The following is an 18,301-nucleotide window of genomic DNA, read 5'->3' as shown; positions in this document are numbered from 1 at the left end:
AAAGCAGGTCAGCATAAAGCAGGTCAGCATGAAACAGGTCAGTATAAAGCAGGTCAGTATAAAGCAGGACAGTATAAAGCAGGTCAGCATAAAGCAGGTCAGTATAAACCAGGTCAGCATAAAGCAGGTCAGCATGAAGCAGGTCAGCATAAAACAGGTCAGCATAAAGCAGGTCAGTATAAAGCAGGTCAGTATAAAACAGGTCAGTATAAAGCAGGTCATCATAAAGCAGGTCAGTATAAACCAGGTCAGCATAAAGCAGGTCAGCATGAAGCAGGTCAGCATAAAACAGGTCAGCATAAAGCAGGTCAGTATAAAACAGGTCAGTATAAAGCAGGTCAGCATAAAGCAGGTCAGTATAAACCAGGTCAGCATAAAGCAGGTCAGCATTTTAGGTTACTTGGTACAATATCACTAAATAACTACACTAAAATAATACAATCTTTCAGCTCTAATGGTTATAAACCTGTATTTATTCAATATATGTAATGCAGTGTAAGCTGGGGTAAATCCAGGTGTTTATTTGGACATAATGTATACAATATTTCAGTTCAGTTCTATATACAAATGAATCAACCAACATCCCCAGCAATATGTTTATTAGTATTGTAGAAATGTGTTGATGGTATGTGATAAGTTAGTTACAGTTGCACTGTATGAGTTGTCTGTATTATTTTGTATTAATTCCGTAATGTGCCCAAAGCCATTTCAATTAAGTGTTTTGTGTCACAGGCTAAATTAAACTCCCCAGAAACTACATTGATTCATATAGCAGACACTCTCGCAAGAATTGCCACCACTGAGCGAGGATTATCACTTTTCTTATATGAAAGAAATCTAGTTTCTGGTGAGGGGGAAGGGTAAGTAAAAACATATTTTATACACAGGGTACTTATTCATTGTTTATTATTATGAATATTGCACTTTCAGTATCTTAAGTATACTAAAAAAGTATGCCGTTTTTTCTCGTGTACTTACAGAGCACAACAATTTATGTTGGATTGTTAATCCTTGTACATCAAACAATTGAATGGTATACCAGTATGAGTGACGGCTCATGTAATCGATCAGGGTATTTTATTTGTGGTCTAGTATTTCAGCTGCCCATGTAATCGTTCAGTTCACCCAGAGGCTCCTGGCTAAAGAGCTGCCATTGTTACGGAATGCAGAGACATCCTATGGCGTGAGCGGGGCCTTCATCTTCGTGTGTCGGCAGATGTACAACACATGTGAAGGACTGCAGGTGCTCAGGCCCTATGGCCTGCATGAGTGCATCGCTGCAGCTTGGAAAAAGGTATGTTTTTACTCTACCGAAAAGGAAGCAATTTTTCCATCATACTAATCAAATCAAAATGTATTGGTCGCATACACAGTTTAGCAGATGTTATAGTGGGTGCAGCGAAATGCTTATGTTACTAGCTCCTAACAATGCAGTAAAATGTCAAACAGCTACACAAATAATAAAAAAAATAAAAAAAGATGACTATGAGGTTAAAGTGCAGACTGTCAGCTTTAGTTACAGCACTTTTTGTACATACAGTGGTTCTTCCTTTAAAAGTTGCGGCGTACTGCAGCACAGCTTGCGGGGTGCCGCAGAGTTCTATTGAACGTTATTTAAATCTCAGCCATTGTTGCCAGAATGATGCAATTTACCACAATCTGCCACCATCTACCACAAATGGTCGCGGCATAAGCTCAAAACTTTTAAAGGAAGAACAACTGTAGTCCCCCCGTTTTAGGGGACCAAAAGTATTGGGACAAAAGTACTTCCACTGAGATGGAACATCACTGAGACTCAACTTGTGTTGAGTCATTAAACACTGAGTGTACAAAACATTAAGGACACCTGCTCTTTCCATGCCATAGACTGAAGAGGTGAATTCAGGTGAAAGCTATGACCCTTTATTGATGTCACCTGTTAAATCCAATTCAATCAGTGTTGCCAAGAGTCAAGAACTGCCACGCTGCTGGGTTTTTCATGCTCAAAAGTGTCCCGTGTGTTTCAAGAATGGTCCACCACCCGAAAGACATCCAGCCAACTTGACACAACTGGGAAGCATTGGAGTCAACATGGGCCAGCATCCCTGTGGAACGCTTTTGACACCTTGTAGAGTCCATTCCCTGACGAATTGAGGCTGTTCTGAGGGCAAAAGGGGGTGCAACTCAATATTAGGAAGTTGTTCCTAATGTTTTGTACACTCAGTGTATACTATATATATATAGTAAAAGCCAACAGCATATCATACATGCTAGCTGGCAAATGAGTAATCAAACTAGTAAAACTGCTGATACACTGGGAGTGTCTAAGGATAAGTTTAAGATCTTGCTTATGTAACCTTATATATATCAAATCTACACTCCCAGTGTATCAGCAGTTTTACTAGTTTGATTACCCATTTGCCAGCTAGCATGTATGATATGCTGTTGGCTTTTATGAGCCATTGTCTACGCCTTTATCAATAGGAATTCTAAGTACTCCTTATCCCACATTCAGATACCAAACTCCACCCTCCTAAAATGTTCTCATACACATAACATGTGAAATACAGTATTAACTATTGTACTTGGTGGGGGGAAAACATCAGAAAAATACTATTTTACCATATATAGCAGCCCTATACAATATTTGGAGTCATTAAATGACCATGGATGCTGGAGTTTACCGAAAAACATACTTTATGATGGACAAGCTGTATTTTCTTGATCGCAAACCTCCAGCATCCGTGGTATCTTAAAAATCAAATCAAATTGTATTTGTCACATGCCCCGAATACAACGGGTGTAGGCTTAACCATGAAATGCTTGCTTACAAGCCCTTCCAATGATGCAGAGTTTTAAAAAATTATAATAAAAAGAAAAATAGTAATACAAGAGGAATAAAATACACAAGAATGGAGCTATATACAGGAAGTACCTGTCCCAGATCAATGTGCAGAGAGAGGTATGAGGTAGATACTGTACAGTATCTACATGAAGGCAGGGTAAAGAGACTAGGCATCAGGATAGATAATATTAAGAGTAAAATAAAGAACAGAGTAGCAGCAGTATATGAGAGAAAGTGTGTGTGAATGTGTGTTGATGTTGTGTCCATATGCGTGTGTGTATGTGTGTTGAAGGTAAGCGTGTGTGTGCGTATGTAGTGTATGTGAGTGGGTTTTCTGTGAGTGTATCAGTGTAGTTGTGTGTGTATAGTCTTGTGAGTGCGCATAGAGTCAGTGCAAGAGAGGGTCAGTGCAGATAGTCCAGGTAACCATTAGGTAACTATTTAGCTGTCTTATGGCTTGGGGGTAGAAACTGTCTCGGAGCCTGTTGGTCCGAGAGCTGATGCTCCACTACCATTTGCCGGACGGTAGCTGAGTGAACAGTCTGTGGCTGGAGACTTCAGCAATTTTTATGGCCTTCCTCTGACACGTCCTGAATGGCAGCTGTCCGCACCACCCTCTGTAGCGCTTTGCGATCGAGGGTGGTGCATTTGCCATACCAAGCGGTGATGCAGCCAGTCAAGATGCTCTCCACTTTTTGAGGATCCTTGGGCCCATGACATATCTTTTCAGCCTCCTCACCACCTGGGGGCGCCCCGCCACGAACAGTTACAGAGGGTGGTGTTCAGTCCCAGGGTCCACAGCTTGGTGATGGACAATGAATGATGTTGAACGCTGAGCTGTAGTCTATGAACAGCATTTTCAAATAGTTATTTCCCTTTTTGTCCAGGTGGGAGAGGGCAGTGTGAAGTGCAACTGAGATTGTGTCATCTGTGGATCTGCTGGGCGGTATGCTAATTGGAGTGGGTCCAGGGTGTGATGTGTCTCATGACCAGCCTTTCAAAGCACTTCATAATGTGACGGCTGTGAGTGCTACGGGGCGACAGTCATTTAGGCAGGTTACCTTGGAATTCTTGGGAACAGAGACAATGGTGGTCAGCTTGAAACATGTTGGGATTACACACTGGGACAAGAAGAGATTGAAAATGTCTGTGAAGACACTTGCCACCCGGTCTGTGCATGCTTTGAGAACCGGTCCTGGTGTTCCGTCTGGCGGCCTTGCGAGTGTTAACCAATTCTCAATTAGAGCTCAATTAGAGCTTCGCAACTACCCTCACCATCCCAGAACAAAACGTTGCCTTCACAATAGCACCTCCACAAACCAAATATCATGAAAGTTTAAACAAAACCATATTGTCTAAGGCCATTGTTTTGTGATGGGTGTTGCGTATCAGGCAGGCAGCTACAGGAGACAGAGAACTCTCTACACTGCTAATAATGAATCCCTGTGAGCCCTGTGCCTCTATGGAGGAAGGTAGAAAGACTGGAGGAATGAGATGCAGAGCCTCTAACATGACTGCTGAACTCCTCATTATTGAAGTTCAGTGTACGGGTTCAGGGGAGAAAAACAAAGGCTTAAGCTGAAGGTTTCTTTTCTCTCTCACAGACAAGCTCCCTGTCAGAAAGAGTTCCCACACCGGTTCCCGGAGCCATCCCCAGCACATCCTCTCAGGAGCTGCAGAATGTGTAAGTTTCTTTGTGTCTCCCCCTGCAGGCAAACAGCATCTATTAAAATGATGTTGTGATTTTATTTTCAGTCACCCCTCTAGCATGTTGTAAGGAAGGATAAATAAGATGGAAAATAATGAGTCTTCCCATCAATCTTTCCTTCTGCTGTCTGTTCACACAGAGTGGTTTGGGAGGAGACTTTGCTGGACAACCTGCTGAACTTCGCTGCCACACCGAAAGGCCTGCTGCTCCTCCAGCAGACTGGAGCCATCAATGAGTGTGTCACCTACATGTTCTCCAGGTTTACCAAGAAACTACAGGTATGGAGAGAAAACACCATGGTAGGGATGAATAGGCAAAATTGAGTCCACTACCCTACTTAGTATTTATAACGCCCAGCTATATACAGTTGAAGTCGGAAGTTTACATACACTTTAGCCAAATATATTTAAACTCAGTTTTTCACAATTCCTGACATTTAATCCTAGTAAAAATTGCCTGTCTTAGGTCAGTTAGGATGACCACTTTATTTTAAGAATGTGAAATGTCAGAATAATAGTACAGAGAATGATTTATTTCAGCTTTTATTTATTTCATCACATTCACAGTGGGTCAGAAGTTTACATACACTCAATTAGTATTTGGTAGCATTGCCTTTAAATTGTTTAACTTGGGTCAAACATAGCCTTCCACAAACTTCCCACAATAAGTTGGGTAATTTTCCTGCCTCATGATGCCATATATTTTGTGAAGTGCACCAGTCCCTCCTGCAGCAAAGCACCCCCACAACATGATGCTGCCACCCCCGTGCTTCACGGTTGGGATGGTGTTCTTTGGCTTGCAAGCCTCCCCCTTTTTCCTCCGAACATAACGATGGTCATTATGGCCAAACAGTTCTATTTTTGTTTCATCAGACCAGAGGATATTTCTCCAAAAAGTACGATCTTTGTCCCCATGTGCAGTTGCAAACCGGTTTTGGAGCAGTGGCTTTTTCCTTGCTGAGCGGCCTTTCAGGTTATGTCGATATAGGACTCATTTTACTGTGGATATAGATACTTGTGTACCTGTTTCCTCCAGCATCTTCACAAGGTCCTTTGCTGTTGTTCTGGGATTGATTTGTACTTTTCGCACCAAAGTACGTTTATCTCTAGGAGACAGAACGCGTCTCCTTCCTGAGCGGTATGACAGCTGAGTGGTCCCATGGTGTTTATACTTGCGTACTATTGTTTGTACAGATGAACGTGGTACCTTCAGGCGTTTGGAAATTGCTCCCAATGATGAACCAGAATTGTGGAGGTCTTGGCTGATTTCTTTTGATTTTTCCATGTCAAGCAAAGAGGCACTGAGTTTGAAGGCAGGCCTTGAAATACATCCACAGGTACACCTCCAATTGACTCAAATGATGTCAATTAGCCTATCAGAAGCTTCTAAAGACATGACATAATTTTCTGGAATTTTCCAAGCTGTTTAAAGGCAAAGCTGTTTAAAGGCACAGTCAACTTAGTGTATGTAAACTTCTAACCCATTGGAATTGTGATACAGTGAATTATAAGTAAACAATTGTTGGAAAAATTACTTGTGTCATGCACAAAGTAGATGTCCTAACCGACTTGCCAAAACTAGTTTGTTAACAAGAAATTTGTGGAGTGGTTGAAAAATGAGTTTTAATGACTCCAATCTAAGTGTATGTAAACTTCCGACTTCAACTGTACATATGCTGGTACCCCTACACTGAATTTGATGTATTAATGTCTCTTTATGTAGCCTTACTGCCCAATGTATACATCATGTACTGGAAACGTGGGCACAATTCCCTGCTGATTTAATTGCCTTGAATTGTTAACATGCACTTCCTAATTACCTTCCTTGTTTTGCGTACATTTTGCTCCAGATTGTAATTAAGCTAATCTATTTTTAATTTGCGCCATTGTTTTGTAATTAGTTAAGAATCTTTACGCATGAAATCACTTTGTATTCACATTTATAAATTTTTTAAATCTTGCATTTCAGATTTTAGTCCTATCTGTAGTTAATGCTCATTACTTTGATTCATCCACAATATTGGTGAAAATGTGTTTGGAATCTGAGGCTTAATAGGCTTAAATTCTGTAGGTCTTTCTTGCATTTTCTACTTGTTATTTTACTTTCATCTTTATTTTCGATCAATTGTTTGAGCTAGTGATTTACATCAAATCAATTAACAGAAATGCGATGTATTTATACATCTGAGTGCCATTTCGTAGAACAGTGCCTCTGGCCTAACTAATGTGTTCCCATTTTCAGAATAAACAAATATTCTTCACACAAAGACACACACACACATACACTTTTTGATTATGCAAGATAGTAAATAGCATTGGGCCAATAGTAATCATGAGCTATTTTGAAATCTGTGAAAACGCTTTCCTCCAGGTCAGCCGATGTGAGAAGTTTGGCTACGGTGTGATGGTAACACAGGTAGCAGCAACAGCCCCCGGTGTGGTGGCTTTACACAGTTCTGGTACAGTATTACTACTAGTAAAACAGAGCATATTGTTATACAGTGTTAACACAGGAGTTACCCCTCAGTATGTCCTGGCAGGTTTTGTGCAGGCCTTAGTGGTGGAGATATGGTCGGTCCTGGAGTGTGGGAGAGAGGATGTGAGGGTCGTTCACCCCAAGTCCACCCCCATGGACCCCATTGACAGGAGCTGTCTGAAGGTAAATTATTTTGCTCAGATCTTTACAGTGCCGTGTGCTTCAACGTCCATGGTTTCCTCATGCAGCCTCCTGAGGATAATCAGCAGGACAACTCAGCCTTGGTATTCACAGTCAACCTTTCTTGGTCATCAGGTCAGCGAGAGGACTTACTACAGAGAGTGCTCATGAACGGGATGGATGGTTTATTTCAGTGAACACTCTGATTGACATTGGTGTTATGACTGTGGGCCCTGTTCTGTTAGTTATTCATGGTGGGTGGGTCAAAGGTTGAGTGGTAGGTCTATACCGTATTCAGATAGGATAGGAACCAGAATAGTAGAAGACCTGCAAGAATGACAATGTTTGTTTTTTTTTTGCTGCCATTTATCCCCTAAATTAAATAACGGTATCTAACAGATAATAGCCTAGCTCTTGTTTTCTGATGTTTTATTTCAATACGGTCTTTTATATTCACCAATCTACAGGAAGTAATCTACTCAGGTTTTCACAGTTGGTGTTCATCAGTTTGAGATGATCTAGCAATATGTCAGTCCTCTGATACGCCTCAGCAATACACACTGTCTGGAGCACATGTGAATGTAATTGTCATCCCTTTGATCCTTTTTTATTGAAATGCAGTATAGATCTTTAGACCTATAACGTTCCAAGTTCCATTTTCAGCAACAACAAAAAAGCTCTTTGAATAAATAGAATGTAGGAAAGAAACAAAAAATGTGCTGTATCCCAACCTTGTCATAAACCCAAACTCATTTCATCTTGACCTTAGCTTTTCAGAACAACCAAATGATGTATGACTGTATGACTGTTTGATGTATGATGTATGACTGTTTTGACCCCACCCCTCCCCTTCCCCCCAGTCGTTCCTGTCCTTGGTCAACCTGCTGTCCTCCCCCCATGCTGTGTGGGAACTCCTGGGACAGCAGCCTCTGCCCAACAAGGCTGAGTACAACCTAAGGGAGATGCCCACATCCGTTACAGTCAGTCCCGACCCTCACACCCTACCAGGAGAATGCTGGACTTGACATACACTTGTATCTGTTTCCTATGTTGGATATCATTTTAACATCAGTTTGTTCGGATTATGCTACCCATAAATAAAATGTATTGTTGCAGATATGTGAAAATGTGAAATATAAGATTATGCAGACAATGTTGAAGATAAGGTAGTACCAAAAGGTGAATACATGAAGATAGTTCACTTGGGCCATTTACCATTGGAAAACAATGGTCAGTTCCGCTCTGCTTAACGGGGTGGTTCTCTCATAGACACCAATGCAATATCAGCTGGGTCTGGTCTGCTAAGTTTATTGAATGTAATGTAACCAGCTAAAAATGAGGGAATGGGGTGTGTCGCTTCCTCTTCTGTCTCTAGTAGTACTTTTAACTGGTTGCAGTTCCAGGTTTTGCCATAGGAGGCCACACTTACATTGTAACATAGTCCTACATGTGTACTTCTACAGGCATAGCCTAATCAATAACTACTGCACACGATCAGGATGTAGGTAGAAATGTAATTATCTACCTTTCACATCATCACAATCTTTTCAGCATTTTCACTCTGTGTTGTACCTCTTTGCCACAGGATTTGATTGATAGGCTGATTGCTGTGAACTCAGATGTGAAAATTCATTCACTGTTCAACTACGAGCAATCTCACACGTTTGGCCTGAGGTAAGATCAATACTGTTCTCCGATCTTTCTTTCAGAATGAATGGGGGGCGGGAGCACAAAGGCACAGCAGTGCATGCATTGTGTGGTTTATCATCTGATTAGCCTGATCAATATGAGATTGACTCTTTGCTTTATGCTATTTTTATGCGACATCGACTGTCTGAATAATTCCACTATATAAAAAGAGCTTTTCTCAGAATTGACTTGTATGTTTTCTTAGTTGAATTAAGGCTGTGTTACTGAGTCACTATTTTAGACACAGAGAAAGCAAATTAATATAACACTAAATAATTTGCTACAGATTAGACCCCACGACTGTTAAAGCTACCACAAAGGATATTCTTATTTTTGAAGTATTTTTTTTTCATTCTAAACATGATTTGATGTGAATGTTTTGTTTTGTTTATATTGCTCACATCTTTTGTGAACTCTCTGGAAAATAATCTTCCATCAACCTAGTGATGTATATGGATTGGAAAGGGCAATGTATTCCACATCGACTTCAAACAAAAACCAGGCTGTCTCAGTGTTAACATGGCTGGCTGGTTCTTTCACTTTTACACACTTCTAGTGGTTATAGACTTGTCACTGGATGACCTCTGCCTGTCTCTCTGGGGAGAGGTCATCAATACTGAGCCACTGTCCCTCCTCACGTCCTCATTTCACCCAACAACTGTCACAGCCGTCTGTGTGTCGCTGGAGTGGCTGGCAGGATATCACAGGGAGGACTAGTCAGAGTGACGTGTACGGTGTCCATAGGACAGTCTAGACATGTCTAGTCTCTGACAGCACAGCACAGTGTAGATGTAGCAGCTGCTGTGTGTTTATGGGTGAGTAAACCAGTTTCCTAGTGGAGGAAGAGTGGATAAATAATGCAGAGCACTGTGAGTACGGACCACCTGGTAACCATTTCTCAATGCTGGGGGGCTGTATTTCTTCTCTGGCATGGAAGTAGCTCTTGGAAATGAGGAAAGTATTTTTTGTTCCACTTCCAAGCTGCCTTACTCAGGCTTGACTGGGTGTTAGCTCACTCACTGTTTGTTAGGGTTTCTCGATGCTAATTGTCTTTGGAACTGAACACAACATCTACATCTTGAAAAAGAACTGTAGATATAGGTTAGATGTTGACCTGCATGCTAAACAATGAAGGATGAGTTGGGAAACGGACAGCCTTCAGAACTCACAAAGCCATTCTGTCTTCCAATGGACGTCAAACTGAATGACTGAAGGTGTCCATCACACTGAGGGCATGATGACAGTTGACAGCATCACAGAAATGAATCATCTGGCTTTGACAGAATGCTCCATCACAGCAACAACTCACACCTCTCCTTGCTTAACCAGATCACATCTCTGTGTACCGCATCTCAAAAGGCTGTCTCTAGATTGTTCTCTTACAAACACCTTATTGTTTTTTAACACATTGCCCCTGAATTTTTCACTACTTTAGACTATTTTCTTTCTGCTGTTTCGAATGTTCTGTACTTTTCTGCCAGAGGGACACACTGGTTTTGAAGTCAAAGGGAATCCTTAGCGATGGCCGCCCCAGTCAGAAGGAGGGCAAGTCAGTGTTGGTGTTTCAGGGAGCGTGGCGGAAACTGCAGATGAAAGAGCCTGAGCTACATTCTCTTAGGAGGGCCCCACTCAGCTCCACCAAATATGCAAAATGGATCAATTAGGAGACTCTTGTTTTTGAAGAGGAAGGCTTCCTGTTGACAAAACGCTGTGGCTGTGTAATTTGCTTGAATGGTTTTATTCAGTGTTCATTTCACAAGTGTCTCAGCAGCACGTTGGCTCCCATTTTTCATGCTTAAAATAATGATAATGAATTGCCCTCACGCTGCACTCCTTATCAGAGCCTGTAATGGTATGAACAAAGATGGAGCTCCTTGCTCCCTGAATGCAGAACAAGCATTTATAATGTTTACTGCCTCCTGGCTGGCTTCTACACAATCTTTCACTTGTAGTTAATGATTTGACTGGTAGGATTATTTCTGCTCAAGGACTGGATCTTTTTTCCTGTTTACAAGAACTTGCATTCCTGCAGTTTGGTGTCTGTGTTGAAACAATTATATCTAGAATTGCTCCAAGGGTCCCAAGATTGTTTTGGTCTTAAGTTAAAGAGCCGGCTGCAATGGAAGAACCATTTTGGTTGAGTACAGCTTCAGTACAGTATGTTGTGTTGCTGCCCAAATCCTGTTCAGTAGGCTTGTGTCACTGTCACTGTAAAAGGACCAGGCTGATATGAACTGACTGCTAGGTAAGAAATCCCTTCATTATAGCTATTAGAGAGGGACATCTCTGTCACTTAACAATATAACCCAAGGTTGTCATATTTTACTGCTCACTTCCACCTGCCTGTTTTATGTCGCAGCTATGTTCTCCAAAAATACACAATGTCTCCGTCACATCACTCCTGCATCCGCTTTCAGGATTTATTACTCTCACAACTGCTGCATTAATGTTGAAATCTATTTCCACAAGTCAGTTAGGGATTCTTTCTCCCTATTATGCAAAGCACTCTGGCTTGGTCCTCTGTGGAGTCTGTTAATATACAAGGCAATAAGGCAGGCTAGCAGAAACAAATGATAGCTTTCATAAGCCCTGGGAAAAAGACAACATGCTGTCCGTTGTAGGTGTGTAAGCAGTAGGCAGCTAGACCCAATGGGTTGTCAGAGCAAGCACTCAAAATCAAGTGGCTGAGTCATGTTATAACGATTACGTCTGTACGATCTGTAATTCTGTCCTTGAGAAGTAAAAATGTGTTTATCTATGTGTTTTGGTGTACTTTCAGATTACTTAGTGTGATGTGCTGCAACCTAGACTCCCTCCTTCTTCTGGAGTCACAGTACAACATCTCCGACATGTTGCTGCAATGTCAGAAGGACAACATCACCGATCCATCGTCTGGTGAAGGGTATTTGAAAAGGGTTTTGATTTCCTGTGCCTCATAATGGTATGGCAGGCTTTGGTTCCACCGTTAGAGGTTAATCACAACAAAATAAGAAATGGATCATTTGCCTTGTCATGGAAATAAAGCGTAAACAAAAGGCAATTTCCAAAAGGGTGTTTTGAATGCCTCCTTAATGGATATTGCAACTGTTCATGAATTGAAATGCTCCATATTGTCCAGTCACAAAATAAATATATCTGCATGCACGCTAGTTTTATTTGTGAAGTGGAGATTTCTCCTCCCATCTTTCCTTCCCCCCTCTCCTCTCTCAGAGATTTCATCATTGATGGTCTATCTGTGGAGAGGAACCACATCCTGGTGCGTATTAGTGTGATTGGAGGACCATCGGAGAGGAGACTTCCCCTTAGGGTCCTCCAGAAGGTCAGTGCCCTTCTATTCACACCCCTTGGCCTCACATCAAGTCGAGGAAGTCCTGATGACTGAAGGAATGGTTTTCCAGAACTGTGTGTTACATTTAAATGCTATCATCTGCATACAAAAGGTTCATCATGGTAACCTGTTCCAGGGATGCTGTGATATTCTGTGGCTTCCGTGACACAAAAACTAGTGACCTGGAAAGACATGCTTTCAATAGCACCATGTCTTCAATGACTGTAAATAGCACAGACAAGATGATAAGGATTAGCAAACAAAACTCCATTAACATTTAGAGTACACTGAATCTGAAAAGTAAACCATGGTTCATATGTGATTTCTATTCTAAATCTTTACATGTGGAATAGCTCAGATTTCACTTACTACATAGCATCTACAGACAATCAGTAATACATCATATTTTTATTAGGTGTGTCAATAATATGAGATACGTACGCTTGTAGGAGTTTGTTAACAGAGAGATCGCATATATTTTAACATTATGATTATTAATCTTTTTTAGGGCACTGACCCTTATCCATGGCCGATGTTTTCATCATACCCTCTACCCAAGTATTATATACTGAATCTTCCAAAGACTACCCGGTGTAAACAGGGTAAGAATTACATACTGCATCTTCCAAAGACAACCCGGGGTAAACAGGGTAAGAATTACATACTGCATCTTCCAAAGACAACCCGGGGTAAACAGGGTAAGAATTACATACTGCATCTTCCAAAGACAACCCGGGGTAAACAGGGTAAGCATTACATACTGAATCTTCCAAAGACAACCCGGGGTAAACAGGGTAAGCATTACATACTGAATCTTCCAAAGATAACCCGGGGTAAATAGGGTAAATATTACATTATACATTGTCAGGAATTGTGAAAAACTGAGTTTAAATGTATTTGGCTAAGGTGTATGTAAACTTCTGTCTTCAACGGTATGTCAATGTTGTTTTAAAGGTCAGGGTCACGAAAGAAAATATATCTCCGATTGCATAATGGAGGCAAAAGACTCCTGGAAGTTAATGAGAATGTCAATAAATGCATTTGGTAGTCGGAGTGAACAATGTATTTTTGTTTTGTCTGTAGACTGTGAGATAAGTGCCTTCCTGGCCTCCACCAAGAACACAGAGAAGGATGGGAGCTGGATGGATACCTGTAGGAGACAGTACTGCAAAGTCATGACCACCAAGTCCAACATTGTCTCAGGGAACGGTGGGTGATATACAATGATGTTATGTGTAGGGCAATATGTTTTTCTAGACCACATGGTCTAACCAGGAACAACTCTGGGCCCTAGATACGATACAGAGATATTCCTGGTAAGGTCACATGGTCAGAAGGGAAAAAACCCAGACCTAGACTTCTGACCTTGAATAGTTTATCAATAAAAACCCTGAATCAACATTTGAAAGTTCTTGCCATTACATGATATGCTACAATCAATACGTTACACACTGTATTTGAGAACGATAGTTCTGTTGGGTTATAAACTCATCTGTTTTATATTCAAACCACAGACGGAGGACACAGTATGTTAACATTTGATAGTCCGTTAAGTTCCCACAAATAAATGGACGATCAATTTGTCAGTGGATGATCAATTTGTCAGTGGATGAAATGATAGACCCATATTGAGTGTCCTGACTACTAGATAATGAAGAACCAATAGCTCTCTGCATATAACTGCAAATGTATCAATGACCAATTTGTTAAGATTCCTATCTTTCCCACATAAGATTTTCATTTACTGTACTTGTAATTGACCATACTTGTCATGTGTCAACTGTTGCGGTCTCTGAGGGTGTTCATGTCATTTATTGGTTGCTAATCATCGAAACCGTCATGATTCATTGTGTGTTCAATTGCTTCCTCTGAATGTCAATCTAAAATAGTTACATTTTGAATTATTGCTTGTGAAGGGATCACGGAGTGCAGAGTCAGAGACTTCATGATTTCCTATTTAATTCAGAGACAAAGAAGCGCCCAGGACGAGGGCCTTTGATGTAGCTTAAATTATAAAAATTGTCTACACAGAGCTTCCTTTCTTCATATATTAGATAAACAAGATGCTTGATTACCTTCCTATTTTCCCAGCTGTGTGTACAGTAAAAGCAGCTCAATTTGTACTTGCATGATGTATCATTGAAGAGAGATGGCTTTTCAAAGGCATCTGTGATGTTCCTTAAACCCACTATGTGTTTCCTGTATCCGCCCCCAGTCCTGGCTGATCTACTGGAGAAGGCTGTGTCGCACCTTTCTGCTTTGCCGTCAGAACGTTTCTTCCCACCTACGGACTACATAGGTCAGTGTGGCCTAGTGAGTGAGTGAGGGATTCATATTGCATTTTTGTGGATTTTGGCTTGACGCTTTCCCAGTGGTGACACATTTATCAATCAAAAGTAAAGAGCAAATGATAAAATGCTGCCATCGGTGTCACATTCACAGTTTTGTTATCTATAATTAACTGTTTTAATTAGTGATGAGTCTCTCATCTACAGTTGAAGTCGGAAGTTTACATACACTTAGGTTGGAGTCATTAAAACTCGTTTTTCAACCACTCCACAAATGTCTTGTTAACAAACTATGGTTTTGCCAAGTCGGTTAGGACATCTACTTTGTGCATTACACAAGTCATTTTTCCAACAATTGTTTACAGACAGATTATTTCACTTATAATTCACTGTATCATAATTCCAGTGGGTTAGAAGTTTACATACACTAAGTTGACTGTGCCTTTAAACAGCTTGGAAAATTCCAGAAAATGATGTCATGGCTTTAGAAGCTTCTGATAGGCTAATTGACATCATTTGAGTCAATTGGAGGTGTACCTGTGGATGTATTTCAAGGCCTACCATCAAACTCAGTGCCTCTTTTCTTGACATCATGGGAAAATCTAAAAAAATCAGCCAAGACCTCAGAAAAACAAATGTAGACCTCCACAATTCTGGTTCATCATTGGGAGCAATTTCCAAATGCCTGAAGGTACCACGTTCATCTGTACAAACAATAGTACGCAAGTATAAACACCATGGGACCACGCAGCCGTCATACCGCTCAGGAAGGGGACGCGTTCTGTCTCCTAGAGATGAACGTACTTTGGTGCGAAAAGTACAAATCAATCCCAGAACAACAGCAAAGGACCTTGTGAAGATGCGGGAGGAAACAGGTACACAAGTATCTATATCCACAGTAAAACGAGTCCTATATCGACATAACCTGAAAGGCCGCTCAGCAAGGAAGAGGCCACTGCTCCAAAACTGCCATAAAAAAGCCAGACTACGGTTTGCAACTGCACATGGGGACAAATATCGCACTTTTTGGAGAAATGTCCTCTGGTCTGATGAAACAAAAATAGAACTGTTTGGCCATAATGACCATTGTTATGTTTGGAGGAAAAAGGGGGATGCTTGCAAGCCGAAGAACACCATCCCAACCGTGAAGCACGGGGGTGGCAGCATCATGTTGTGGGGGTGCTTTGCTGCAGGAGGGACTGGTGCACTTCACAAAATAGATGGCATCATGAGGGAGGATAATGATGTGGATATATTGAAGCAACATCTCAAGACATCAGTCAGGAAGTTAAAGCTTGGTTGCAAATGGGTCTTCCAAATGGACAATGACCCCAAGCATACTTCCGAAGTTGTGGAAAAATGGCTTAAGGACAACAAAGTCAAGGTATTGGAGTGGCCATCACAAAGTCCTGACCTCAATCCCATAGAACATTTGTGGGAAGAACTGAGAAGGCGTGTGCGAGCAAGGAGGCCTACAAACCTGACTCAGTTACACCAGCTCTGTCAGGAGGAATGGGCCAAAATTCACCCAACTTATTGTGGGAAGCTTATGGAAGGCTACCCGAAATGTTTGACCCAAGTTAAACAATTTAAAGGCAATGCTACCAAATACTAATTGAGTGTATGTAAACTTCTGACCCACTGGGAATGTGATGAAAGAAATAAAAGCTGAAATAATTCGTTCTCTCTACTATTATTCTGACATTTCACATTCTTAAAATAAAGTGGTGATCCTAACTGACCTGAAACAGGGAATTCTTACTTGGATTAAATGTCAGGAATTGTGAACAACTGAGTTTAAATGTATTTGGCTAAGGTGTATGTAAACTTCTGACCTCAACTTTATGTGGATATCTAATGTCAGGACAAATCAGCATCCATCCCCCACTCATATAGAATGGAACATTTTAAATCCAACTCAATTATAGTTTTTTCCCCTAGTGTTATAATAATTTATCTCGTACAATGTGCTCCATCATGACATCTGGCTCTTTGTCCAGATATCCAAAGGCAGGTTATTTACTGTTCAGTGAGCACATTCTCTCCATCTCATCACTAGTTATTTAACTAACTTTCCGTTGAAGCTCAAAGGATCCTCAGTGCTTTGGTGTTCTTTTAGCCGTCAACACACATCAACGTTTTCAGGGTCCAATGAGACCTCACTGCCCATTATCTATTAATGGGAGCTAGCTAGTAACTTTAGACCAGTCAATGATGGTCTGTCATTTCTAAAGCATTGGTGCTGATGTTTTCTTGGAGCTTAGTTTTAGTGTTTCCTCAAACCTAGGCTAATATACCTTTATCACCGTTTGAGACCCCTTCCCTTATATATGTTCCGTTATGTGTTCCTGTAGAATTCTGTTAATAAATGTCTAATAATATATGGTTGACTTGGTAACATGCAGAGGTATGTCAGTGTTTCTCATTGAGCCACCTGTGTTTTAGTCCTGATCAATACCATGAATGTGGCAGGGCTTGCAAACTATTGTAACGGCTGCCGTAGAGAGGGGACCAAAGCGCAGCGTGTTGATTGCTCATGATGAATATTTATTTAAACTCAGAACACAAAATAAAAAAATAACAAAGAGAAAACGAAAGCGCACAGTTCTATCAGGTACATAAACTAAACAGAAGACAACTACCCACAAACACAGGTGGAAAAAAAACCTACTTAATTAAGTATGATCTCCAATTAGAGGCAACGAGGACCAGCTGCCTCTAATTGGAGATCATCCCCCCCAAAAAAACATAGAAATAGAAAACTAGATCCTAAACATAGATATACAAAACATTGAAAAACACAAAACACCCCATGTCACGCCCTGACCTACTCTACCATAGAAAATAACATCTTACTATGGTCAGGACGTGACAACTATCACAGATTACAAAGGGAAACCCAGCTGAGAGATGCCCAGTGATGTGAGCCTACCAGATAAGCTAAATTCCTTCTATGCTCGCTTCAAGGCAAGCAACACTGAACCATGCTGTCCCCTGACAACTGCATGATCACACTCTCCGTAGCCGATGTGAGAGAATTCTAAGTGCTTTCAACAGGTTAACATTCACAAGGCCGCAGGCCCAGAGGGATTACCAGGGCGAGTACTCAAAGCATGCGCTGACCTGTGGCAAGTGTCTTCACTGACATTTTCAACGTCTCTCTGACCCAGTCTGTAATACCTACATCAGGGCTGCCCAACCCTCTTCCTGGAGATCTACCGTCTTGTGGGTTTTCAGTCCAACCCTAAATTAACACACTAATTAGCTGCTCAACAAGACCTTAACTAGCTGAAACAGATATGCTAAATTAGGGTTGGACTGAAAACCTACAGGACAGTAAATCTCCAGGAAGAGGGTTGGACTGATAACCTACAGGACAGTAGATCTCCAGGAAGAGGGTTGGGCAGCCCTGACCTACATGTTTCAAGCAAACCACCATAGTCCCTGTGCCTAAGAATGCCAAGGTAATCTGTCTAAATGACTATCGCCCCATAGCACTCACATCTGTAGCCATGAAATGCTTTGAAAGGCTGGTCATGGCTCACATCAACACCATCATTGCAGACCCACTCCAATTCGCATACTGCCCCAACAGATCCACAGATGACACAATCTCTATTACACTCCACACTGCCTTTTCCCACCTGGACAAAAGGAACACCTATGTGAGAATGCTGTTCATTGACTACAGCTCAGCGTTGAACACCATAGTGCCCTCCAAGCTCATCACTAAGCTCAGGAACCTGGGACTGAACACCTCCCTCTTCAACTGGATCCTGGACTTCCTGACGGGCCGCCACCAGATGGTT

The 18,301-nt window shown here is 41.3% G+C and overlaps 1 protein-coding gene across 8 annotated transcripts in view; it reads left to right on the top strand.

The window, feature by feature from the left end:
• Window positions 1-18,301, top strand: part of tbc1d32 (TBC1 domain family, member 32) — a 41,619-nt gene that overhangs the window by 11,730 nt on the left and 11,588 nt on the right. For 3 of the 8 annotated variants that reach the window (XM_029752131.1, XM_029752142.1, XM_029752125.1), the window contains 12 exons: window positions 733-860; window positions 1,093-1,294; window positions 4,429-4,508; window positions 4,672-4,810; window positions 6,903-7,190; window positions 8,048-8,167; window positions 8,773-8,861; window positions 11,656-11,778; window positions 12,087-12,195; window positions 12,713-12,806; window positions 13,288-13,413; window positions 14,420-14,521. In XM_029752131.1, coding sequence (XP_029607991.1) covers window positions 733-860; window positions 1,093-1,294; window positions 4,429-4,508; window positions 4,672-4,810; window positions 6,903-7,190; window positions 8,048-8,167; window positions 8,773-8,861; window positions 11,656-11,778; window positions 12,087-12,195; window positions 12,713-12,806; window positions 13,288-13,413; window positions 14,420-14,521 — 1,600 coding nt within the window. The remainder of the gene's footprint in view (window positions 1-732; window positions 861-1,092; window positions 1,295-4,428; window positions 4,509-4,671; window positions 4,811-6,902; window positions 7,191-8,047; window positions 8,168-8,772; window positions 8,862-11,655; window positions 11,779-12,086; window positions 12,196-12,712; window positions 12,807-13,287; window positions 13,414-14,419; window positions 14,522-18,301) is intronic. The other 5 variants (XR_003878183.1, XM_029752161.1, XM_029752155.1 and 2 more) reach the window with 4 other exon arrangements.

This window comes from Salmo trutta, chromosome 1 (assembly GCF_901001165.1).
Source record: "Salmo trutta chromosome 1, fSalTru1.1, whole genome shotgun sequence".
NCBI lineage: Eukaryota > Metazoa > Chordata > Actinopteri > Salmoniformes > Salmonidae > Salmo > Salmo trutta.
Note: the sequence above shows the minus strand (reverse complement) of the source record. Positions and strands in the feature narration are given on the sequence as shown.